Genomic DNA, 27,743 nt, shown 5'->3' with positions numbered 1-27,743 from the left:
GTCCTGTCGTCTTTTTTTATTTATGAGGGAACGAGTGCCGCACTTTCTTACCCTACATATATATATATATATATATATATATATATATATATATATATATATATATATATACACACATACATACATATACACATACACACACGACCATGTCATGTTTTAATGCACATTGCAGTCCCCGTGGAGCGGATGCCCTGGGACGGCTTAGGAGAGACGCACTAGGTAAGTGTTACCATGAGAACACACAGGAGCTTGCGCTCCAGCGTGGCCAGGACAGGAACAACATGCACGCAGATAGCAGCGTCATTTCCGGTCATCACACCTCCGGCAGTGGGCTCCCGGCGTCTCAGGGCAATGTGAACCGGTAAGACCTATCCATTCACCTATATAAGTTTGTTTGTGATGTTTATGCACTGTTTTACATACACCTTGACAAAGGGGCTAGTCCCCGAAACGTTGGTTTATGGTCATGTTTTGAATACAAGTTTGAGAAATCCTACGCGTGCCGCTGCTTGTCTTTTGTTATCTACTACTACTTATCCGGATGGCACGAGGTGATTGGACCAATTAAGTTGGAGTGCCGGGCCGCAACCACATATCTCTCTCTCTCTCTCTCTCTATCTATATATATAGATCTATCTATATATAGATAAATATATATATATATAATTTATTTTTTTGTTACCCAATAGTGGTATGGCGCCTAGGGTATTAATGTAAATGTCCAAATACAGTCTGTAGAATCCACATCCAATGAAGCAAACAGGAGATATCTTCTCTACGCTTGTAGAGAAATCCAACGCGTTTCGTCTCACAGACACTTCATCAGGGGGAATAAAACAGTCTTTTGATTAATATTTGACGTGTGAATAAAGTTGGAAACTTCCTTCCTTGTAGCAGTGTCATTCAATTCTTATACACGGGACATAGTGATTCTTTAGCCCTATGTTTTTTCTACCAATTTCTATTGGTCAATTAGTGATGTGAAGCAGTATACTGCCTATAATATTAATAGTTCAGGTATTTCAGTTGGCCTCCTCTATTGTGGGGTTAGTAACTGGACCTAAAATATGGATGACAGTCCTTCATCCGGTAATAAAATACAATCTCCAACGGGACTTCTGGTTGCTCCAGAGAAGGCCAGCAGAATATATATAGCAAGGATAGAGTCGGCACTCACAGGGTGTAAAGACCAATAGATCAGCTACCTCGGTGCCTTTCGGTGTGCTCCTGCACACTCAATACAAAAAGGAGAGATAGGCACTTGTCGGCTTTGAGAGAGTAAATAATGCCAGACACACGGGTCTTCTGTAGCAATGTTTCGGTATGTATTACCGTTTTCGAGTTTGAAAACATACCGAAACGTTGCTACAGAAGAGAAGACCCGTGTGTCTGGCATTTACTCTCTCAAAGCGGACGAGTGCCTATCCCTCCATATATATATATATATATATATATATATATATATATATATATATATATATATATATATACACACACACACACACATACAAAAAAGGGCAGCACTCCATCCGTAAAGTTTTCAAGAAGTGAATATATAAAAACCACAGCAACATTTCAATGGTTGCGCATCATCATCAGGCTCGAAAGGCTTGGAGCCTGAAGACGATGCGCAAGCATTGAAACGTTGCTGTTTTTATAAATTTACCTCTTGAAAACTTTACAGATGGAGTGCTGCTCTTTATTTGGATTTGCATGCTGCTATGCAAGCAGGCACTCGCTGGAGGAATTGTCTTCTTATTGGAGTGCCAGACCTGCTGTATGGTGTGTGTGTGTATATGTGTGTGTATATATATATATATATATATATATATATATATATATATATATATATTTTAAAATAAGGAGGACGGCACTCACGGGATTTCAAATCCGTGAGTGCCGGCCTCCATCTTTCTTGATTGTACAATAATTGCTGGGAAGGCAACATGGTAACGGGACCAGTCAACTAGAGTGCCGACATATACTATGTCTACATAAAGGTTGAGTATACCTTATTCGAAATGCTCAGGACCACGAGCATTTTGGATAAGGGGTTTTTAAAAATTCATACTTACCTGGTCCCGTCGGTGCCCTGATGGTCCCCCGGTGCGGTGTCCATGGCAACCTTCAGATTAATCTTCAGTGGCATCTCCGGTCCCAGGGGTGCATTGCGCGAGTGCACACCAGTGAGGTCACCAGAACACCTGCTCACTTGCGCAATGCACCCCTGGGACCGGAGATGCCGCTGAATAGGATTCCGAAGGCCGCGTGGACGAGGAAAAATGCTGTGGGGGAAAAAACCATCAAGTAAATATTCTGAAAAACCACGATTTCGGAATATTTTTTTTTTTTTTTATATACGGATAAGGGAGTGTGTGTGTGTGTGTGTGTGTGTGTGTGTATATATATATATATATATATATATATATACATACACACACACACACACACACTATAATATGTATATGTAAACTGTTCCTTGTCTTCAGTTAAGATGCATTGTCTACTTTGTATATTCTATTCTGTTTTATTGATACTAGTTGCTATGGTGACGGGCGCTATCATGTAGCACCAGTATCAGCGTTCTGCAGATGCAGCTGCCTGATGATGACATCATGCTCTGTTTGGCCACCAGGTGTGAGGTCCCGCCATGGCCTGGCTTGTATTTAGGTTTATGTATGTTCTTTTAAACCATCTTATCTAAAGATTTAATATTTGGTTAGTGGATATTTAATAAAACATGTTTTTGTCAATTTGCATTTCTATACATCTTCCCATTTTAAACTATTAATCATTTTTTGAGCCTGAGTTTTGGTTAATATACACATTATCACATGTGGTTGGAAACTCTGATACTGAACCATTCCTTTTAGAATAGATACATATACCTTATAAATGGGCCAGATTCTAATGCGAATGGAGTTGATTCTATGTAAGCGACAGTACTTATATGTTAATGCAGCAGGAGGTGCCATGCTGTGTTCAGCATCTGATCAGCTGTGTGAACCCTGGGGTCGGGCAAGGCAGCAAATGTAACAAAGAGTGCAGGAAATCTATAATCTCCGATGTTGATCCTAGCCTCATCCATCCCCCAGAACAGCGGCAGAACACCTCCCGACCCCAAACATCACACTGTCAATAAATGACAGTCTGATGCCATACTGCGTTCTACATCACAGTCATGGAGTGCACATGTGTGGCGCACTGAGAACTGATACTTTGCAACATGCATGAATAAGGCCCATGAGAAAAACGTAGATTAAGTCTAACAAGAACGAACTGTAAAAAGTTAAGTTTAGAAATTCTATTTATTGCTCAGTTTAGAGACTGAAGACCAAGTCGACATTAATAATGTAAAAGCCAGTTAAGATAATCACAATAATTACAGTACAGAGATACACAAGTATATTTTACAGTATGCTTGAACATTTAACAGAAATAAAGAATATTTGTACTTGCAGGTAAAGGTAAGTATACTGTATTGTAAACACAATTTCACACATTTTAATTAGTCAAGTACATTTATAGTTGGTCCTTTATATATACCTGGATATAATCATACATCCGTTTCAATGTAATAATACTATAAAACAACAGATATTGAGGATTTTCTATGTAGCCGTCATCATAGACATATATTACAGTTAGCTTACCATTCTGTCCGTGACTGACACAGCTCCATAGAAACCATTTATTTTTTTGTGATATGCAGTATATTAGAATCGCTGTGCTTTATAGTAAACAAAAACAAGTAACATTGCTACAGTAATTAGCTTAGCATAAATAAGACTGCTATTGTCTGTGCTACTCAAAGTGGCTTATTTAATAACATGGTGCAATTTGCCAACCAATCAGAAGTTTGTTTCCATATTCATAGCTGTACAAGGAAAAAATGAAGTTTTGTAGGGTACACAACAGAACGATCATGATACGACCATACGATGGTCGCATGATCTGTTGGAGCACACGATCTGTTCACGTTCCGATTCCAATCTGTACCCAGATAAGGGGGAATTTTCAAATCCTGACTGCAGTAGGTAGGATCTGCAAAACAACCAGTGGGGACGCGCATTGGATCGGATATTTACATACAATTGGTCGAGATTCTATTGAAATTGGGGAAATTGAGGCCAAATCGTTCTGGTGTGTACCCAGCATTAGTGTTTGAGTGGTTGGAGCAGTTTAGAACATATTGCAACAAGTTGTTAAAAAAGCTTCAATGTGCCTTGGATTAGTTGCATGAAATTATTGTGCTTATGACTGGGAGGCAGTTCGAACGCTTAATATATCCCTGCAAATACTTTGTAAGAGTAAGCAAAGTGTTGCATTGCAAAGGCACCTATGAGCCATGAGGCTTATATTTCAGACCACGGAAATCTGAAAATGAGATTTCTTATTTTTCAACAATTCTGGTGAACGTGGATATGCAGCATGGGATCCCCGAATGGTTTTGGCTGCAAATACTGAACCATCACAAAAATAGCATGGGGTGGGCTCTAAAACTGGCAAAGCTGAGTGAGCTCTCGTAACAGATACCTGAATTCAGAAAATTTAGACCATAATGGACATTTTCTTGCTTCACCTTGTAGTGCATGTCTATGGGGGCAAAACTATTAGGATATCTGCCTTACACATTAACATAAATAACATGTACAGTATGAAGACAGTGGTCTTGGCCTCACAGCTTCTGAGAGTATGGGCAAAGTACTGTACTATGTACAGGGACATTTAGTAATAAATGCTTCATTTATCATGGAGTGTTTCACTCCTCTTTCATTGTGCTATTTATAACACTATTACCTTATTATACCTGTTATTGCTAGATATATTGAGAGGTGTTCAGCTAACTAAATACCGAGATTTATGTCTTACCGGTTAAATCTCTTTCTTCGAGGACATCAGGGGCCACAGGGATAACAGTGGGTAGAGAGTGAGATCACAATTCCAGCACCAGAAAGGTGTGTGTGGTTGCTCAACAGAGAAACCGTAATTGTAACATGTGTAATTACCCTCAACAGAGGAACTTTTAACTAAGTTCACTCAATGGAGGAACTATGAACTTCAATACCGATGAAGCAGGCACAGCAGGGAGGGATCCCTGTGGCCCCTGATGTCCTCGAAGAAAGACATTTAACAGGTATGATAAGACATAAATCTCTGTTTCTTCTGCGGCAGACGTCAGGGGCCACAGGGATAAACAGTGAGACGTCCTAAAGCAGCTGCCTAAGGGTGGGGACGCGCCTGGGCCACAGCTAGTACACTCAGGCCAAATGCTGAGTCTTGTGAGGCAAATGTGTCAAACGCATAGAAGCATAAAAGTATCACCAAGTCGTCACCTCACAAAGTTGCTCTGCACCACCCCTAACAGCCCAAGACGCACCTACAGACCTTGTGGAATGAGCCGGGAACTCTGATGGAACCGGGAGGGAGGCGTCCAAGTAAGATTGCTTTATAAACAGACCTCAGCTACCGGGCAATAGTTTGCTTTGTAGCAGGCCAACCTCTCTTTTGAAATCCATAAAGGACAAGAAGAGAATTAGATTTCCTAAGGCTGGGGTAGCCAACTCCAGTCCTCAACAGTTAATGTTTTCCAGATCTCCTCACAGAATAACAAGTGAAGTAATTAGCTCCACCTGTGGATCTTTGAAAATGTTTCAGCTAGTAATGAGTGCACTTGTGCAGCAGCTAGGTTGTCTGGAAAATGTGAACTGTTGGTAGCTCTCGAGGACCGTAGTTGGCTACCACTGTCCTAAGGGTTTTAGCGCGACGCACATATATTCACAAAGCACGTACCACATCCAGAAAATGCTGCTCAGGAGAAGCATCAGGCCTACGAATTGGCCGGGACCACGATCTCCTGGTTCACATGAAACTTGGACACCACCATGGGGAGGTATGAAGGGACGGCTCGAAGAACCACCCTATCAGGATGAAAAACCAGGAGAGGAGACTGACAGGACAGCGCCGACAAACCAGAAACCCTCCTGGCTGAAGCAATGAGCAACAGAAAAAAACGTTTTCCATGTAAGCCAGGATAGCTCCACTGATCGCAAGGGTTCAAAAGGGGGGGCAGGGAGGGCCTTGAGAACCAGAGAAAGATACTGTACCATGGAGCGACCCCAGGAACAAACGGAGGTTGGATCCGCAAGACCCCCTGCGAGAAAGTGCGGACATCCTGTAACAACGCCAACCTCCTGCGAAAGAGAATAGACAAGGCCGACACCTGCACCTTCAATGAAGACAGTCCGAGGACAGCCTCCAAACCCTTTTGCAGAAAGGACAGAATCCGAGACAAACGATAAATCTTCAGATTAAACTGACGGGAACGACACCAGGAAAAGTAAGCCCGCATGCGATAAGCACCAGCTGAAGAAGATCTACGAGCCCTGAGCATAGTCGGAATCTCCTGTGAATTAAAGCCCTTAGCTTTGAACAACGAGGTCTCAACAGCCACCCCGTCAAAGACAACCGCTGCAGATCGGGATGGAGGCACAGACCTTGTGTGAGCAAATCCGGCCACAGAGGTAGACGGATTGGAGGGGCCACTGACAGGGTCTGAAGATCCAAGAACCAGATCCTCCGGGGCAAATGCGGGGCCGCCAGCATCAACGTGCCTTCTTCTGCTTTCAACTTGCGAAGGACTCTGAGAAATGAGAAGGGGGGAAAGGCATACATGAGAGCGAACGGCCACGGGGCCGACAGAGCGTCTACCATGCAAGCTTTTCAAAGTCCTTGGGAGAACTTATGAAAAAAAAAACGCGCTTGGCGGTCAACGGCGAAAAGTTATGGAAAAGCCTTTTGAGACCACATCCCGAACCCATGGTAAAATAAGAAAAAATAAAATAAAGTTTAAAAGTGAAGTACAGCTGCATAAGGCAGCCCCTTTCCGAAGTGCGTGTCGGCTCCTGCCAGCACAACTAAAACGGAGTAGCTAGCTTATGAGGCAGGGTAGAGGAGGGGAGTAGCCAGTGCTGTCTCTGAGCATCCAGAAGTTTTAACCTTTCTGGTGGTGGAATTGGTTCGTGACCTCACTCTCTAACCACTGTTATTCCTGTGGCCCCTGACGTCTGCCGCAGAAGAAATAGGGGAGATGTTTAATTGTAATTGGTTTTCTTGCTTGCAGACAATAAATTAGTAAGATTGGTATATTCGGTTCATATTTTAATAATGTATTAGGAAACCAAACCACCTCATGGGGTGATTTCAATGTAATAAATACAGATGTGCCACTTACACTGTTGCGGGCAGTGAATCACAGCATGCAAATTTCTGTGCATGTGCCCAATACAGCACGTTATGCTGTGGCACCATCTGTACCATGCAATCCTATTGAGCTTTTGGGATTTTAATATCTACTCTTGCCTTTGTCCCACTTCCAACAAATGTAAATAGAGCTCACTATGCCTTACATTACACTGAATACGAACCACTGCCAAACTAATCTCGGCCTACTTTACAAGTGTTCATTGAATATTCCACAGAAATGGTTATACACGATAGCTCCATCTGTTCTTACCATTGGTACCATGTGGTAGTGAGGTGACACTGGAGGTCAGGGTAAAGGGGTACGTAATGACCAGCTTTGGATAAGATCATGGAGCTAGATAATGGAGTATAGGTAGCTATGGATAAAGTATTGGGGGGACACAAAATAGTTGGAGACCTGTGCATTGTAATTACCTGTAATTGTAAAACTGAGTTTTGGTGTATTATGAGCCACTTAAGTGATGCCAAAGACTAAATTGTTCTTGGTCCTGAGTGAAATATACCACACAATGACAATATACAGTCAAATGAAGAGGACATTACCTTGGAAATGTAATGGGTAGACACCAAAACACAACTGCAATGCTACATAAATGCAATATCCAGGGTTATAAGTACAGAGATACGCAGGAATGGAAATGAAAAATAAGCATGGAGTATGATAAAAAGGCACATACATTTATCACCCGAATAGCCCTCATCTAATAGCTTTCAGTAAATCTAAATGGCACATGTCCTGCGTAACTGCTTGTGCTTAGCTCACACCATTATCTGTATAGTCTGCATATGGCACCTATGTACTGCAATAATTATGTATCACCAGGGGCATCTCTGGGAACAGAGACTCATGGTTAAGTAGTGTGAATAGGAAAGGCGACAAGTGAAATCCATCCGAAGCATAAACAGAATGGAATAGAGAGGCTCAGAATGAGGATAAGAAATCTATTACTCTCCTTCATTCCGATTTTCGCTGCGTGTGTGGAAAGAGAAAGAAAGGAGACAGGAGACAAAATTAGTTTTGAGAATATTCAACTCAGAACATGCTCCTTCTTATGTTAGTATAAAAGAACAGGTGCATTGGATATGCATATACTGTATACATTACTGTAATGAGTAACTACCACCCCCCTCCCCCCTCCTCACTGTGCACGGTCATCAGGGTACAGAGATGATGCTATACTGGCCGATGTTCATCTTTATAATAAATATTATATTGCACTATATCAGATTTAATGTCAGCCTAAATTACAATTACTGATACTTTATAAAGGCATTTCAAAAGGTGTCAGTGGGATTTATATAAAACTTAGAAATAAATATACAGTATGCTAGTTTATCCAGTGAACAGGGATTCTGACTGGTTAGCAGATCTAGTCACTTGTATCTGTGAATGTATTCTGCATGGTAAAGTATGCAGTCACCATGTTGACATTCCCAATGTTTAGTGGATGGATGTTGAGTCGACAATCACAACGTCATCATAAACATGTTGTCAGTGCTGACATTAGAAGCTTAGGGGTAGGGCTCGGACAACAGAAAAATTATTTTGACATACTGAATGTTGACATTTTGTAACAAGCTATTGGTTGTTTAGAGCATTTTACAAGCACAGAAGCTTACATCTATCCAACTAGTAGTAGCACTGCCTGACGAAATTTTAGATAGAAAAATTACACCTCTCTTCTAAACTCGGCACACAGAAAATTAAAAAACTGTCCAAATTGGTAACGGGAGGTTACGAAGACCGAAATGAGATAAAAAAACAAGATGCGGTTTGGCAGATAACACCTCAACTATGTAATACTTTTTTTTTATACTGCCCTTGGCAGATATTAGGGGATTCCAGCAAACACCTACCTCAAATAAACTGTAGCCATCAGCTTCACTTTGGTTGTATGGTCTAATGATCCCATCTTCATGAATGAGACGAGGGGCGCGAAGTGGACCCACGTCCTCTGTAGACTCCGCAACTCTGAGGAATAATAAGAAAACAAGTCTTTGAGAATGGAACGTGAGGCAAGTCTGTGCAATCTATTAGTATTTTAATAATTAATATATTGGCTATCGGAATAAAAAGACTAGAACAGGGATATTACTTCTAGTGGAGCATTTTTCATTGTTTCCAGAACAATGCTTTACTATATGAATCATTGTATGCAGGTTTTTAAAAGGAGACTAACTTCCTCAGTAACTTTCTCCTGGATTCACTCCTGCACATCACTACTAACAGAGTTCGGTTATGCACTTGGTATATATAATAAGCTTATGAACAGGATGTGGGCTGCACTCTAATCAACAAATACAGTAAACGTTTGCGGATTTCTGGCCAAATTCCCTAAAGTCTAGGATCCTGCCAAAATCCCGTAGAAGTCCTGATTTTGCACATATTCATTGATGGATTTCTTGGCTAACAGATAAGTTCTCTTGATGGAATCTTGTGACCAAATGTATTACCCCCTAAAACAAATCAGGTGTTCTACAGTACAGTGTTTTCCCATGTGTCACAACCTGACAAAATACACTGAAACTTAAATATTTTTAATATAACATTTTATGCAGCTCAGTACAGTTTAAGGTGTATTCATACATTTGGCAAATAAACAGGGGCCTGCCAATAAAAGCTCACAATCTAAAGGGGTAAAAGTGACCATGGACAAACATTAAAGAACAGACATGGTTGAAAGTTGGCTAAGAGAAATAACAGGTAATAATGAAAAGTCAGGAAATTTGTCTTTGAATAAGTGAGTTTTCCTCAACCACATAAAAGTTGGACAAGAGGTTCAAGAAACAAGGTATGGAGTCCCACAGAAGAGATCCAGCTGTAGAGATGTCCAGCTGACTAGTAAAGGGAAACAATAAGAGGCGATAAGCAACAGGATCTGGGGAGACAGGTTGTAAACTGGGAAAAGACTTGGAGATGGCCTAGTACAGTAGTTAGGTGGGGCAGAAATGTGGATGCACTGCAAAGATGGCATTTATAGCAATGGATCCCGAGTGGTAAAGAAAGCCAGTCCAAGCACAGAGGCAGCCCAGAGATGGAAAGATGTAAGAGGAAGCAGAATCAGAATGGCATAGGCCCAATAGTAGAAAACCATAACAATCAATTTTATAAAGATAAACTAAACAAAAAGGGATGTGAGGGAGTTGGGTGCAATAATGGAATGTATGACATTAAAAAGAACTTAGATTGAAGGAATAGTCCTTATTTAGTTTGAAAGAAGTTAACTTTAGGGAGATAAAATAAATGCCACCAGAAAATAGGATAAAACTTCAAAAAAATTTAGAGACAGATTTCTGACTGTCAGCCTAGTTGTATGGCTAGCCAAGCAATAAGGAATTAAATAAACCTATACATATGACATAATGTAACTACAAAAAAACCCTAAAAGCACAATGGGGAAATGGCCAATAATTAAGTAGAATTGTTATTACAGGTTGAGTATCTCTTTCAAGATGCTCAGGACCCGAACCATTTTGGATAACGGATTATTCCCTATTTTCGATTTTTTAAAAATATTCCAATGATACATCTTGAGGTACAGATGGAGCCCCTCTCTTCTTTGCTCAGCTCAGCTCTTGCCAGAACGTCCCCGCTGGTGAGAGCCAGTTGAGAGGGACTCCATCAGACTGGGGCGCACGCGTGTCCTGGTCTCTCGGCGGCTGGGCAGCGGGACCCTGCCCGTCTCCGCTTCAGGGAGATGGGCAGTGTTAGGGGGATCAGGGTGGTGATGGGGATTGGGGTGGTGATTGGGACCATCGGTGGCGGTGTGGGAAGGTCACGGGCGGTGAGCTCTGTCTCCATGAGGCCCGTGAGCATCTTGTGCGCCCCGTGGGAGCAGGCAAAAAATTTTCCAGCCCCTAAAAAGATGAGAGGCGCTACATCTAGCATTTATGTTGTACAAACACATCAACCACATGAAATACACACAAATATATTTTATTTGTGCATGAAACAAGGTTTCAAAACATGAAACAAAGTTTGTGTATTATCTCATGCACAGAATTTGAATGCCAAGCAATCATTTTCTTGTACATATTTAGTGGCAGTTACAAATCATATCCTTTTTTTCAGAGTAATTTGGATAATGGATACTCAGCCTTTATTTCTAATATACAACAAAGACCTGAAGTAGTACCAAGACATGTATTAAAGAATACGCTTTTAACAATATCTTGAAAAAGATGGTAGAAGAAGCTTCCGGGGTAGGTAAGAGAAACTGGTGGGAAAAAAAATCTCTTATATAACTTCTTTTGTTAGCTCTTCATACCAGTGATTTAGTTATGTAATGCAGGCACAGGGCAGTACAATTATACAAACACTTCTACTGACTCGTTTTACTGGGAAGACCAGGTAACCCGTAGACTAAAGGCACATACACACAATTTAGTTTTGGCTTATTTTGACTATTTTATTTCCCTTTAACTTCCCGGAGGCCAGAGCCTTACAATATTGACTATATTTACTTTATATTTTGACTATATATATATATATATATATATATATATATATATATATATATATATATATATATATATACATACACACCTGCGATATTGACTATGGCTGGTTTTGACTATACTATAAAACTAGACTGTATACAATATAGTCAAAATTGGCTTGCCAGCAGTCAATTTTTTTCTTGTAATGCAGATCACACGGGAGCGTGCATCGGCATCGCAAGCTGTATACACACACTGGGGCAGATGTATTACGCCTTAACAAGAGATAAATGCAAGGGTGATAAAGAGAGGTAAACATCCAGCCAATCACCTGCTAACTGCCATGTTACAGGCTGTGCTTTAAAAAAGTCAGTAAGGAGCTGAATGGCTGGATGTTTATCTCTCTTTATCACCCTTGTATTTATCTCTTATTAAGGCTTAATAAATCTGCCCCGCTGTGTGATTTGTACTAACTTTTCTTCAGATTTTGACTAACTGCATTCTCTCTGATGAAAACTGCTCACATGCAGTTGAAACGGCTGTCAGGTCGGCAGCTGTCTCTGTGCAATGATGTAATTGCAATAAACCCTTTCTTTCTTCACCTACTACCGTGTGCCAGCTCCAATCCATTCTGCGAGGGGGTAAGTGCTATCTATCTATCTATATATATATATATATATATATATATATATATATATATATATATATATATGACAAAAAACAAGATTTGTGGAAAAAGAGAGCTAAGAAAGATGCAAGATGCTAGAAAATTCTCAAGCGACGCGGAGTGCCAAGAGGAGTAGTTTGCAAGACTGATGTAGGTCATCCTAAAGAAGTCTAAATATACCTAGTAACAAGGGTGTGGGTCTGAAAATCCTGTGTGAATGTACCCCGTTGGAGATCAGCAGCCACATCCTGCATATTACTAACCTACACAACAAATATACTTAGTTGACTAAGCGTTGCTGTACATCATGAACTAAGAGAGACCTCAAGGTCTGACGTGCTTATACAGGATAGTGATATCATGTACAATAGCGTGCTATTGCTGGAGACTGGATCTGCAGCCAGAGATATGTCACTGCAAAATGGCTAAAATTAAGCAAGCTTTGGACTCCAAGTCAGCTACACTTTATTATACTAGTGCACCAGATACAACTATTTAAGTGTATGGACCACATCTCATTCATACACCTACTGGAGTGACTGACTACAGGAAGTGTTAAATATTATAATTGTCAGCAGTGGAGAAGTTTCAGGTATACAGTATGCCAGCTGTCCACTCAAAAGGGGTATCGTCTCTATCGGTGTTCCTTCATTATAAATTTGTTTTGATTTTATTAATAAAAATTATAATTTCCGTTAAATACAGTAGCTCTTTTACTTAAGGAGCTTTAAGGACATAAATAAACAATACACATAATAAAAATGTTTTATTAATACAGCATTGGAAAAGCCACACAGAACTAAAAAAAAAAAGAAACCCTAGAGCGCACTGTAAGCATAATGTAGGGTTGGTGAATGCATTTTGGGTAATATCTATAACAGGTTGTGTACTCCACCCTTAAAGTACTAGTTGAGGAAGCCATCTTGGGTGGACTGCATAGAACACTGGGTGGTATAGGTTAACCCTTGAAAAAAAAGGTAAAAAGACAGCAGCCTAATTCTAGTTTCCCAACAAAACTGTCAGGTTCATGTTTTTTCATTCCAACCACATGCATACCAGAGGAGGCAGCCATGTTGGGCGCACTACAAAGGTTACACTGTGGGAGGTTACAAGGGCCCATTGCATGTATGAAAAAAAACTGCCACTTAATTTTCATTTACAAGTAATTTATTTTCTAACCACAGCTGACTAGACTGAATATTTCAATGATTGAAATGTCATTTTAGAGATATACACCACATGTTTACTGTGGAGCAATTAATTAAATGTATTACACCACAGTGAATATTGGCTTAAGGGATATTTTAAATAAGTTTGATTTTGAATAATTGGTTTAAGGGTGAAAATAAGGTGCTTCTTTTTCTTACAATACAAAAACCGCTGAGTGAAAGCTGCCTGCAGGATTAATACATTGTCTTATACCTCCAGTAACAAAACATTATCTGCATAAAAGGTAGATAGTAGAGGGCCCATGACAGAGCCAATGAATGTAATTAGGATATGAGCAGAACTTCAGAATTATGGGAGACGCAATATGTGTGACTGAATTGAATGCAGGAATGGACAGTTTAGTCTATAAAGTGCAGTTAAGCTTTTTTTTTTTTTCAGAGAAAAAAAAAAAGGATGAGAAGATTATCTGGAAATGAAGAGTGATAGTTATGTGTTTGGAGTTTTCCAAGACAGGGTCAAAAATATTCTTATTAAAGGCATTATGGAATTTTGCACTGAAAATAGATAAACAAACATTATCTATAAATAAAATTGTATTAATATAAAGGGAGTTTGATGTATGGAGAAGCGCTTGCCAATCACATATTAATACATAATGCTGAGCGTGTAAAATGTACCAGCAAAATGTTACTCCAATTAATGGAGAAATGATGGCTGTTTGTTACCTGAAATTAATTCTATTTCTTTTCAGTCTAAACTTTACTTCAGACCTGTCATTGGGAGTATAATCAGTGGGAGGGCTTCAGAACAGAATCCGATTCCATGGAACATTCATACCTCTGAATTCCCTGGAAGGTGCTGCTTGCCATGTCAATGATTCCACCTGTGGGCCTTGTCAAAACACCCACAAGTCCCTTTCCTACGCCTTTGAAGAACCCAGCAGCTCCTTCTTTCTTAGCACCTAAAACAAAACCATAACATAAATAAAACACACATTCGCTAAATGATAGACTCTATAGGACAGGTATCAGGGTGTTACTGTGCAGTAAATAGGGTGTCCTTGGTTTGGATGGAATGTCTGTGTTAGCTGGTAACATACTGTAGCTTTAAAAACCTACTTTTTCTAGTGGCTTTTTACTAGTAAATAAATAAGTAGAAGCAGCTAACAAACCCTCAATTTCTATCTGGCAGGAAGTCACAAATCGATCAATAGATAACAATAAATCATCTCCAAATTGCTTGGCTTCAAGCATTCCTTATCTGCAGTATGCATATGGCAAACATTCCTGAACTCTGCTGGGCATAATAACATGTAAATGATCCCACTTTTTAAACAAGCTAAAGCCATCTGTTTGGTATATATGAATGTCTGCTTCTCCCACAGCAATGTGAACTCTTCACCCTTTACTGCTAAAATAGACGACATGGTTACATAGTACAACAACAGATTCTGGCATATTTACACAATCTAATTCATTATGTAATCATTCAGATACACAACAGGAGCATGGAAGACATACAAACTACTTACTGTAGACATAACATTCCATGCTTACCTTCTACAGGTTGTGTAATTATCCCAGTCACTCCTCCCACTACACCCTGAAAGACAAAGAGAACTTTACATTTCTTTATTCCATAATTCACAGTAATTGCAGAAAACCTCTTCACGGCAGGCCTTCTCCCACCTCTTTGGTATCTGTATAGTACATAGCTGGTAACATGCAGTATTCTACCTGAAGATGGAAGACATTACACACAGAACACACTCTGCCCGGATTACTGGTTAGAACGATATTCTCAAAATAAACCTATTTGCATCCTGGGTGTGTTTACATTCATTGGCCAGTTCCATAAACACAATCCCATAAAATGTGGTAATGAGTGGAAGTACGGTAGCCATTAATATAAATAAATACTTTTTCTTTCTGTGTTCAGAAAATGCATTGGACCAGGTGGAAGGGATAAAATCACATTGTTGTTGCTGTTCTGCCCTCTGCAACATCATGGTGTGCCATAATGCTGTAGTAGACGGGCCATAATGCCTGGAGAGGAGAGTGGGATGTGAGAGTGTTGTCTACAATGGAGTATGATGCAGGATCATTTAATTGTAAGGCCAAGAGATCACCTATTCATTGTTGAGTCTCCACGGGAAAGCAGATAATCATAAGTATGTTCTCTGATAGAACCAGTTGTTTGTAAAGTGCTAATGAATTGTTGATATCTAGGAGATACTTCAATATAAAGTCAGCAGCGTATTGAGGTAAGATGTAAAAGGACACAACTGTACCAGTATATTTTGGGACTGCAGGAGGAAACCAGAGTACCCTGAGGAAAATCAAACAAGCACAGGCAGAATTATATGGCCAAGAGATCACTGGGGCAGTACGGATGGTGTAATGGTTAGCATTACAGCCTCACAGCGCTGAGGTCATGGGTTCGATTCCCACCATGGCTCTAACTGTGCGGAGTTTGTATATTCTCCCCGTACTTGCGTGGGTTTCCTCCGGGTTCTCCGGTTTCCTCCCACAATCCAAAAATATACAGGTAGGTTAATTGGCTTCCAACAAAAATTAACCCTAGAATGTCTGCGTGTGCGTGTACATGTGGTAGGGAATATAGATTGTAAGCTCCACTGGGGCAGGGACTGATGTGAATGTTCAAATATTCTCTGTAAAGCGCTGCGGAATATGTGTGCGCTATATAAGAAACTGTTAATAATAATAATAATAATAATAATAATTATATAAACATCTTTAAATGATCCCATTTTTTCCCCTCATCTTCTATGAACTAAAGTATTTACGAATAGTAACCTCAAGAGGGCAGTATTACTACAGATAGTAAAATAAACCGAGGGTAATCCTAAAAATGTTTAGCTTTATGTGGTTCGCTAATATGAAACACTACAAAGCCTTTACATCCTCCTCCTGTATGTTACAGGACAGTGCAGCTTGTAAACAGCTTCCATATAACATAACTATGACTATTATTAATGCTGATAAACGCAAACTTCTTAACATGGATAATTAGTGTAGTCGATGAATGGAGTACTTTGTATTCAAGAATTGCATCATAAGGAACGGAACAGGGCTGCTCAATAAACCAAGAGATGGATTACCTATGGTAAACAACATATTATTGACAATAGATCCTGGGATGTGGAGGCAGAGGAGTTCAGAACACCTCATGACACAGAAACATGATATACAAAGGATAATAATGAATAAACATACATCTGGAACATACCCCTAATTGGGAAAATATTGTGATCACCGTCACAGTAGAGATATCCAATTTGTAAGCTGAGCCAAGTCACAATCTATGCATTTTTTAGAATCAGTGACATCACTGTGGCACTATCTTAATAATAATCATGATGCCCGTATTATATTAGTTTATGTGTAAGCTATATTTTCCACCCCACAAACTGGCTGCTTCAACTGTGTGTAAGTAAAAGGTTCACTTAAAAGCCAGAAATTACTCTTTGCTTTGGGGTGATAATCAGGAACCCATTATAAATGTAGTTTGCCCTGGTACAGTTCTAAACTAAAGGTCCCAATACATTAGAACAACATTAGAGCCGAACCCACAATCTCGAGATATCATGTGCATTGCCCTCATATCAGACGTGCTGCACATCTAATTCGCCGGTTCTCAATACGCCCGTAAGTAGATCCTACGTGGTTTTTAAGCGCATATAATCGCTCGTTCCACGACCTGCATAGGATCAGGTCCCATGCAGGTCGTCCTGATGTATGGCCAGCTTAACATTCTAAAATAAATTTACAGCAGAATGAAATCAGTTGTTTATAAATTCTTATTATTTAAAGGTAAACGCTTTCTACTACCAGGATGGCTGTAATCTTATGTTCAGAAAACTTGCTGTTACCAAGATCCTCCTGGTGTCCATGTTAAAGAGGTACAAAGAGAATTCTGATTTAATTATTGTGATCCCTGATTGGTCAGATCTGTCAAGAATTTCAACCTCAACTGATATTGCCATGTACAACCTATTGTCCAACAGTGGTCTTAGACAAAAGGTGGACAGTGTGAGCAGAAAAAAATCACAATCTGTGAAAAATATGGGTAATAACCCTTGTGTGCCAAGTGAATTTGTCAAAATAGGTGTGAAAATTGGCAAGCAAACATTTTTATTAATAATAATGACCTGTAAGATTTTCCTTATATTGGAAATATAATCTTTTTATACAATTTTTTTTATTTGAATTTATATAACAAATGTGAGTGACGGTGGCATTTTTAGTGGATTTTCTTTTTATGCACATTTCTTACAGAAATGTTAGCAGGGACCCTGCTTCAAGCTGGGGCTGGTTGTTAACATCAGACCTTACATACAAGGCTGTCCAATTTGATTAAATGAATATTGCTTCCTAATACACACCCGTAAAAATCCTTTTCCTCCCTTGGCCAGGCTGTCCCCAAAGTCCTTGGGCTGTCTACCCATCTCTTCCCTCCTCTTCTGCTGATATTCTTTATCCATGGTGATAGCAGCTAATCCCTTCCCAACAGACCCTGTGATACGAGACACCACTCCAGCTGCTCCTCCTGTGTCGAGAGATGAGGTATAAGTCAATAAAATTAAGTGACCTAAACAATTAACAACTCTCTTTATAGTACTGTATACCAAAAGCAGAAGCAGAGTATACTTACCCTTGTCTCCACACAGTGATCAGCATTCAACTGTTTTTATTAACTTTACACAAAATCGGATTACTTTTTCAGAAGCATACACAATCAAATAAATATTGTACTTCCTAAATTCCCTCTAGCATACAGTAAGCTCTTTCTCCCAAAGGCACTGCATCTCTTCTATACCTCATAACAAGTTTAAAGGGCAATGTCTGGGACTGCACTGAGGCTTTCTTGCTCACTAGAATCTGTCAGTTTAGAAATTTTGTTCAGCTAAAAAGATACTTCTCATATATTTAAAGAAAATCAAGTTTCTTTAAAGAAGGTATTTCCCATTGAATAATCATTGAAAACTAGTCCTGAGTGTAAGATTAACAATAAAATGGCTGAAAAGATTATCTTGCACATGGGCTGACATTTGTGTAATCCAGGAGTCCCCCGATACCTGACCGCCACTACACTTCTTCCACTGGCAGAATTTTGTTTTTGGTCAGACAGGCTGACTTCAAGAACACAAGTTCTGCAAGAGTAACAGGATTCCTGTGAAACATCAGCCACACTCTTCAGATCCTGTCTCAGACAACATATTGACCACTGACAGCTTACAGCTAAGTGGCAACTAACAGGTCATCAGCGGGTTCTGCGTAAACACCCAATTCTATGTTAGTAAAAACTATATTTTGTGACAATCTAATACGTCTAATAATTTACATAAAACATAATTACTTTTTAAAACAAAACATTACTCTTAAGCTCTCTCTATTTCTTTGAGCTTATTTACACAAATTTTGTGCCTATTTTGTAATAAGAATGAATAAACTTTAAAAAAAATACACCATCATACTGGAAAATATGCTTAAAAAATTAAATTAAATTAAGATTGCTTAAACTTCATGTAAAATGTGAATGGATCTTACCAACTGTGTGTCCAAGCAGGCTCCTCACCCCAATGACCAAACCCTCTGCAAACTCCTCCGGCCCCTGCACTGCTCCCTGGAAACAAGGCAGATGATTACTTCTAGCAAATAAATGCAATTTGCTTTTAAAGCAGATACATCAACAAGTATGTTTGTGTAATACCTAGCATGTGACAGGATCCTGCTTTAAATGTACACTAAATATTGACTTTCCCATCCGTATCAAACATAAGAAACTGTCAATAATATAGGAAAGGATGCATTTTAAGTGTCTAAAAATGAATATTAATTTTAAGTACAGTGGTGGAGGGGCAGGAAAACACCTCAATTTCTCCCCATACATGCCGCAGATAATGTTTTTTTAAGCTGCATTGTGTACATTGTAAAACTAGGATTTTTAGACTGTTTAATCAGTTTTTATGAATCCATATGACTGGTAACCTTCAGGTGTAGAGGACAATGGTGTAGGAGCAGTCACTCAATGTAAACTAAAACTGGATTGCATTCTGTCACCTCCACTTACACTGCACTAGCTCTTATATCAAACATGCAGCTTGGCCACTTTAGATTTACTATAGGGCCAGTGGTCATTTGATTTTCTATCCACGTGCAACCTGCTATTGGGGGGGTGTCATAAGAATCCCTTCCTACACTAGTGAGTACAGTCAGAGCTGGATGATATAATCTTTCACTTATGTCCAGACCTACGTCCAAGACTTTGGGTATGTGAACCAGCTTTGAAGTTTGAACCAGAGTGGATATAGCAATGGCTCATAGTACACCAGATTGCATCAGGAGATTCATTAAAACATTTTCTTGAGCACTATACACTTTTACACAGAGCTTATTACACTCCTAAACTCAGGTTTATTACAGGATCATCACACAAATGCTCAGGATGCTGATCCTGTACATTGTAAGTGGGACTGTTCAGTGGCCCAAACTTTTTGGAAAGCAATACAATTGTATATTAACGATGGATTACACATCACATTCTAAAGGTTTACGTCAGGGGGAATTTACAAATGCTTCTCCAATTCCTACTGGTGTCAAATTATTATTAGCTTGTATAGCCGCTGCTTCCAATAAAAAAAAAAAAAAAAACTATTTGATCACATTGGATTAATTCTTACTCTAAACTGGTCACATTCATGTTTACCGTCGCTTAGCATATTTGTACCAGATGGATTGGGTAGAATTTTTGTTGGATACAGAATCCGGAGCCAAATGCTTTTTTCACCATCTTGCTTCCCTATTTAGTCACTCTCTCCACAACAACCAGGGATACTGTATGGAACAGTGTAAAACTAAAGCTACATGGAAAAACCGAGAAATTCTTAGCAGCGGAACCCCCTTCTCTATAATTTTTCTTGATAGTGTTCTATATTATGATTTTCCGTATTTATAATATTTTGAAATGTTTTGGAGAGGCGTCTAGACCTTTTCTTGACATCTGTTATATTTACTGATGTATGGCTGTGTTTATTCTATATTTTCCATAAAACCATATTACAAAAAAAAAACATTTTTTTTTTCTTGAGCTGCGGAGAGGGTGTTTGATGCCATCCCCAGCACTACCTGGACTCCTAACAGGATTCATGGCAGTCTAATAGTGGGCACACACCATTAGATGTGGCATTCGATTCGATCTGGCATTCTATATGATTTCTACCAAAAGGAAACTAAATATCAGAATAATTTATACATTTTTTTAAACAATTTTTATTGTATTTTACAATAAAAAGAACAGTGTAATTTTTACATTCAGACACATATGTTCGAATACATGGAGGTAGCAACAGAGAGAGTCGTTCGATAACATATATTAAACCATCTAGACTCATTCCAGAATATATATTAAATTATACATTTAAAAACACATTGTAAGTTTGAGGTACACACCTGGAAGGGTTCATAGAAAAAGGCCTCAACGCCTTCTGATAGCCCTCTAATTAGGCCGAAGGGGTTTCCTAAGACATCCAGGCCAAGGACAAGAACATAAAGCTGCTTCAAGAACTGCAAAAGTAAGAAATCCCCAAAAAGTAGGAGTGTTAACTAATGATTTACTACTGTGATACAAGATGTCAAAGACAACATTTCTACTTAATGCTTGTAATATAACTGCAACCAACCAAAATGAAAATACACCACATAATTGTTTCACTAGTATATCACAGCCATTGAAGGTACTAACAACGGATTCATGCATGAGCCATTTCTAACCTGCTCACTGTAATGTCTAAGAACCAGTTTCAGCAACTGGTCCCGTTTGTAGAACTGGTATTTCACTTCAAAGCAGGCCAATCTGTAAAGCAAGAAGATGAAATGATAAAGCAACTACTGTGCAAGATAATAAGGATTCATACCTGGCGCCGAATACAACACAAGAAGAGTTATTTCTGCACAATTTATGTGGGGGATTGCTTGTTCAAAATACAGTATACAGTATTATAATGCTGGCAATTTGACAGAAGAGAAAGGGGTATTATATAATCTTTCATCGTGAAATAATAAATGTTGCCACGATAATTTACCTTTTTATCTCATTGAAGTGCAAGGATAATCAGTTATACCTATTGCACTTGATAATGGGCAGAACGGATGGTGTAACGGTTAGCATTACTGCCTCACAGCACTGAGGTCATGGGTTCTGTTCCACCATGGCTCTAACTGTGCGGAGTTTGTATATTCTCCCCGTGCTTGCATGGGTTTCCTCTGGGTACTCCGGTTTCCTCCCACATTCCACAAATATACTGGTAGGTTATTTGGCTCCTAACAAAATTAACCTTAGAATATCTGTGTGTGCGTGTACATGTGGTTGGGAATATAGAGTGTAAGCTCTACTGAGGCAGGGACTGATGTGAATGTTCAAATATTCTCTGTAAAGCGCTGCGGAATGTGTGCGCGCTATATAAGAAACTGTTAATAATAATAATGCTATTAGTTTTATCCTGGCTTGTAAAAAGCAAACATCACGCACAATGATTTTATAGCACTGACATCTACAAAATAGTTAGGCTTTATCAACTCATTTTCAATTAGGCAACAATGTGTTGATTATGACCAAAATGTAGATTTACTTGAAAACAAGATCATCCACATCAGTGAGAGTGGCTCCTATACTCTTTAGGAGAAGGTTGACAGAGCTGATACCAATAATTTCTTGTTTCTCCTGGTTTGACTCTTCCCCTCCTGCTCCCAGTGAGAGGCTGAGGTGTAGCTGGAAAGAAAGTTCAAGTGTTACTACCAGAAACATGACAACGGCAGGAAGAAGTTCATCATCAACAAGATAGAGACTGAGAAAATGCTGGCATATATTAAATACACAAAAACATAACTTAACTTAAGCTGGCCATAGACCAGTGCCATTTGGCCAATTTTCATCCGATTCCAACAGATAGTGCCAAGAAATCGGATATGGCAAATAATATATATATTTTGGTCTCCGATTCCAATTCGATGTGAGATCCCATGCACATTAGATTGGAGTTGGAAATGCTGCTTGTAAGATCTGTCAGATCAGACAGAAGCGAATGGGATCGCATTCGTTATATCGTATATTGTATGTTATCCAGCAGCCGGGGAGCTCCCGGCACGGTTTAAGAGGGATCTGCTGTGACTTCTCCTCTTGGAGAAAAAAATCACAGTAGTGCATGGGGGCCTTTACATAGCAAGCCTCTTGTCAAACAGATCAAAATAAAGTACCCTACAAAAGGCACTGTATAAAAGTTTTTTGACATCTGACGGTTTGAAAATACCGAGTAAACCTATTGTACAGCCTTACTTTAATTTTTAATGTTGATGAAAATGTAATAATGCTAACATAATTAAACCTAAAAGTACCTTCAAAGGAGATATATGAAAGTGTTCAAAAAAGCTCAACGTAGTGATATCAGTCATGGACGATTCCATCAGTTCTGTATTCAAAGCATCCACATCTTTCTGGATTAACTTGGTCTGTACATAGACAAGTGAATGTTTTTAATAAAAATCAATAATATAAAAAAATCATAAAATAAAAATATGCAAAAGTTTATTAGTCTTAACTGCAGCTGTCTACTGTAATTCAAACTTTAAACCTTACTTAAATAAAAGGTAGGCACTGTGTGACACTACAGCTGCTGTTACTACATATCCCAGAATGCTCTGCCACAATTTTACAATTTTGTTGTTTGGGCATGATAAAACTGTAGTAGAGTATGCTGGGCTGTGTAGATCCGCAGCAGTAGGAGTGCCTACCCATGACTCACACTTCTTTATTACCAGCCAATAGGCTCTTGACTGTTAAGTTACCAGTTAGGTTTAAAAAGGGTCAGTTAGGAGCTTATTGGCCAGTGATACATCTACCCTTCATTGACTTAAAAAGCAAGAGACTACATGAGAAGTACCTTCCTACAGATTACAGAAATTGATGACAGAGAAATCTGAGAACTTTACAGAATGTGCCTACTGTCCCTCCCTTCATCCCTCTACCTCCAACCATCTACCTCTGGTTTCATACAGTACTTCTGGTTTTCTCCCCTTCTACATCTCCATCCCCTCAGGCCATACAGGCTATTTTTCTTTTAAATAGCAGGGGACAGTAATATAAATGGGATAGAGTTAATGACATCTATTTATTATGAATGGAACTAATTTTGATGTCAGGACTGTATAGGGCAGTGTTCTCAACATTGGCACCCAAAGCACACGGACATGCCAGGTTTTACGTATATATCCAAAATTGAACACAGATGGATAAATCAAAATAACAGACGCTAATAAAGTAATCTGTGCTCAAATATGGCTATCTGGACTCTTAGCGGGCACCTTGAGGACAGTGGTTGGATACCCCTGGGTTAGGTGAACGATGAATTTATTAAATATGAATTGCACGGATGGTGTAATGGTTAGCAGTACTGCCTTACAACACTGATGTTGTGGGTTTGATTCCCACCCTGTCCCTAACTGCTGTTTAGAGTATGTATATTCTACCCATGCTTATGTGGGTTTCTCATGGTACTCCAGTAGGTTAATTGGCTTATTTGTGCACACTTTTTTTTTTTTTAAATTTCCATTGGGCAGGAACGGATTGGTGAATGGTTAATATTCCCTGTACAGCACTGTGGAATATATGTGTGCAGTTTGTAGGTATACTGCTTTATTAAATACAGGAGTCCTTCATTTAATGGTCAGGGTTGTTGGGGAGAGTGAGGCCTGGATTATTCACTTATTGCTGATGTTAGCAGTAGAAAGGAACCTTACCATGTCCACACATGACTCCAATACCCAGGAGTTACTGTAGCCTAGTATCAAAACATCTTAAGAAATCAGCACCATGCAGGGGAAAGCTGTAGCGGTTTTGTTTTTTTCCTTGTGTCCATTCCAATTTTTTTTAAATGCTACACTACCGTACCTCCCATGGTCACATCTGTCTCTGTCTCCCTCTAACCATTCTGTTGTCATACATGACCCTCACTCTCTGCCTTAATAGAGGACAATGGGAAAGTGGTTGTAAGTTACAAGTGATGAGGAATGAGTATAGATTGTATGTGATGTACAAACGGGAGGGTTGGAGGTACATGTGAAATGGGAATGGAATATCAAAGAAGGGAATGGAGGGTTGGGGGAATACACAAGAACGGAATGGAGGGTTGGGGGAATACACAAGAAGGGTATGGAGGGTTGGGGGAATACACAAGAACGGAATGGAGGGTTGGGTAAATATGTGATACGCAGAAGGGAGATTGTCAGGATATATGACAAGTGGATGGAGGCTTAGGGTCAAAAAGTGATCCAGGATTAAACATTAAGTATTAAACAATGGAGGTAAGGGGTTAACCCAGGTGATAGTTAAATACATAGAGAAAACCGTACCCTAGGGAGCTCTACTGCATGCATTACTGGTAAACCCTGTTTAAATCACAGGAAAATACAATGACATGATCAATGGTATCTCTTTCATAAAATATCTAGATTTAGTAAAAATCCAGATGAGTTTCTGACAAAGCATTCACACATATTGCTAGGTTGCGGCCACACATAGTGGCACAGCGTGACCCATTGCACCACAAGGAGCCTGCATACATATGCGGTGGCACCGCAGCCGACAGATCCTACCGCAGCACATCCCCCCATCATTACTGGTAGCAGCGGTCCGGGTCCCCAATCATTGGCAGTATTGCTCAAGCACCCCTTCCGGCGTATATAGCGGCACCTTTTTTAAATGTCAAAATGGCCATGGCGGGCCAATCACAGCTCACCACGCCATCAACCCACCCCCTTGAGCTGGCTATTTTAGCCAGCACGAGACAGGGGCAATAAAGTCTGATGGCAGAGGAGGAGCAGAGAAGAGCTCCTGAAGACGACAAATTGATGGGAAGCGGCAGCCATGTAAAAAAGCTGAAAGGCTGCAGCCACCCTCCGGGTGAAGATGCCACAGAGGTCCCAGGGGGGTGGGGGACCCCTACTCTCTCTTTTTCTCCAAAAAACGGCATCCAGTTAAAATGCCATGTGTGGACAAAAGAAGCTGCATCCTGCTAACAGCTCCTGTTCTACTGCATCCTGTTAAAACGCAATATGTGGCCGCAGCCTTAAGGACCATACACACTGGGAGACTGAGTTGAAAGCAGCTCAGTTTATTCGTCTGAACTACTTTCAGCTCGAAAGCCGCCCAGTGTGTACGGGGTGGTTATGAGCAGTGAGTACTGATGAGCACTCCTGCGTCATCGCTGGACAGTCCTCTTATCTGCTGGTACACTGAGTGGACAGCTTTCCATAGCATCCTGGGAAAAACACCAAAGCCGGCGAAAAACACTCAGTGTGTATGCACTGAGTGGTTTTCATCCCATTCATTTTTCTCATCATCTCTCACCATACATGCTGGGCAGAAACACCCAGTGTGTATGGCTCTTTTAGAAGTGTTTTATAGTTAAAAGTAAGTCAGGTTTATACATTTATTTTCTCTTTTGCTTATACAGATGTGTCTTCATACACCTACACTCAATAATTAGTGAAAACGTGCATATTATTCGTACTAGGATGCAAATAACCTGGGCCAAAATACTGCAATAATCCATTTCATACATTATGTGACAGTTCTACATCTGGGTGTGATGGCATCTGAATCTGTATACCAGGCATGGCCAAACTATGGCCCTCCAGCTGTTGTGAAACTATAATACCCATCATGCCTTGCCAGTTTTTCTATTTGAAAATACTAATAGTATGGCAAGGCATGCTGGGATGTGTAGATTCACAACAGCTGGAGGCCACAGTTTGGCCATGCCTGCTGTATACAAAGCACATATTCAGACCAGAAACTGTTACTAGCACCTCAGGCCGATCAAAGATATTAACATTGTGCCATTATTTAATGCTATTTTTTTATTTGTATATTATATATTTTATTACAACAGGTTTTAATTTTATCATACCTGTACCATCTGCATAGAAGTGTTTACATATTCAGATTCAGACTGAGTCACACAGATATACAGGTGTTGCATTTCAAATGAATCATGAAGAGGTTTACTCAAATTGAGACTATGACAAAAATTTGTATGAAAAACGCTTGGTACAAAAGCGGATCGGGCAAACCGAGAAGGGAGTTGACCTGAGGTACAAAAGTATAATGCTGGTGTAAGCAAACCGAGATGAGAGGGCAGGCATGGGTACAAGCAATCATAATTCATGGGTGGCACTGGCATAAAAGTATATGAGGCGGCTGCGAAATGGTATATATGGGCATGGGAGGGGTTACATATAAAAGTCTACACTGGTTTTGTTCACACCTTCTCACCATGATTATGAAAATAAAAAGGTGGTAACCCTAAACTGTATATGTTACACATTATGTATTTCTTAAAAAGTTGCAAAAGAAAAAAATAAAAATAAATTTCAAGCACTGTTACAAAAATTAAAGGGGGGGGGGGGGGGATTCAATGTGCCGCCACTATTTCCTACAGGGGAAAAAGCGGCGGATCTCTATCCAATGCTGACTTTAGCAACAGCATTGAAGCAGGATCACGGCAGAACGGGCCCGACTTTAAAAGCTGTCGGGCCCATTCTGCCGATAACGGCTGTGGATTGTCGCGATCCCGGCCGCAGATAGACAATCCATATCAGTTTTCATGGCCACGCACCCTTTGCGCCGATCGACAGGCGGGACGTTGAATCTCGCCTGTCGATCAGCTGTTGGGCTAACCAAAAATGGGCCAGGATCACAGGTGTTGGGAGTGATTGACAGCCGTGATCCAGGATTGAATACCGCCTATGTATCTAATTATTAAAACATAAAATTGGCAACAGAAAATACTAAGAAAATATACTGTAGGTGGACTACACTGGACTTTTACTTCCAATTTTTTTTTCTTTTTTTACTGTTTGTTGAAAGGCCATCTGAACCGGTTTCAGATTTAAATTATCCATAATACTGTTGTTGGGCTGAGAGACTGAACATGTATGTCCACTCTCCATTCAGCTTGAGCATCCACCAACTCTTTATGACAACAGGCCCTGTGCTCAAACCATGTTTAAGCTTCTGATTCACAAGTAAAACACACACTATATATTACACACACACACACACACATATTTGTGTGTGTGATACGTATACACACATGTTCTGATAGACTGATTAAACTGTCCCT

General features: G+C 39.8%; 1 protein-coding gene across 6 annotated transcripts in view; it reads right to left on the bottom strand.

The window, feature by feature from the left end:
- VPS13C (vacuolar protein sorting 13 homolog C) overlaps positions 1–27,743 on the bottom strand; it is a 270,747-nt gene that overhangs the window by 21,093 nt on the left and 221,911 nt on the right. For 4 of the 6 annotated variants that reach the window (XM_083183522.1, XM_083183524.1, XM_083183523.1 and 1 more), the window contains 9 exons: positions 22,957–23,070; positions 22,194–22,333; positions 21,337–21,418; positions 21,016–21,129; positions 19,114–19,189; positions 17,949–18,112; positions 15,100–15,145; positions 14,381–14,504; positions 9,124–9,238 (listed from right to left, as the gene is read on the bottom strand). In XM_083183522.1, the coding sequence (XP_083039648.1) occupies positions 9,124–9,238; positions 14,381–14,504; positions 15,100–15,145; positions 17,949–18,112; positions 19,114–19,189; positions 21,016–21,129; positions 21,337–21,418; positions 22,194–22,333; positions 22,957–23,070 (975 nt within the window). Of the gene's footprint in view, positions 1–3,289; positions 8,237–9,123; positions 9,239–9,799; positions 10,106–14,268; positions 14,505–15,099; positions 15,146–17,948; positions 18,113–19,113; positions 19,190–21,015; positions 21,130–21,336; positions 21,419–22,193; positions 22,334–22,956; positions 23,071–27,743 lie in introns of those variants that run through there. The other 2 variants (XM_083183526.1, XR_014473471.1) reach the window with 2 other exon arrangements.

The sequence above is a fragment of the Crinia signifera genome, chromosome 4 (assembly GCF_055691185.1).
Source record: "Crinia signifera chromosome 4, ASM5569118v1, whole genome shotgun sequence".
NCBI lineage: Eukaryota > Metazoa > Chordata > Amphibia > Anura > Myobatrachidae > Crinia > Crinia signifera.
The sequence above is the reverse complement of the archived record's forward strand: the minus strand, read 5'-3'. Positions and strand labels throughout refer to the sequence as shown.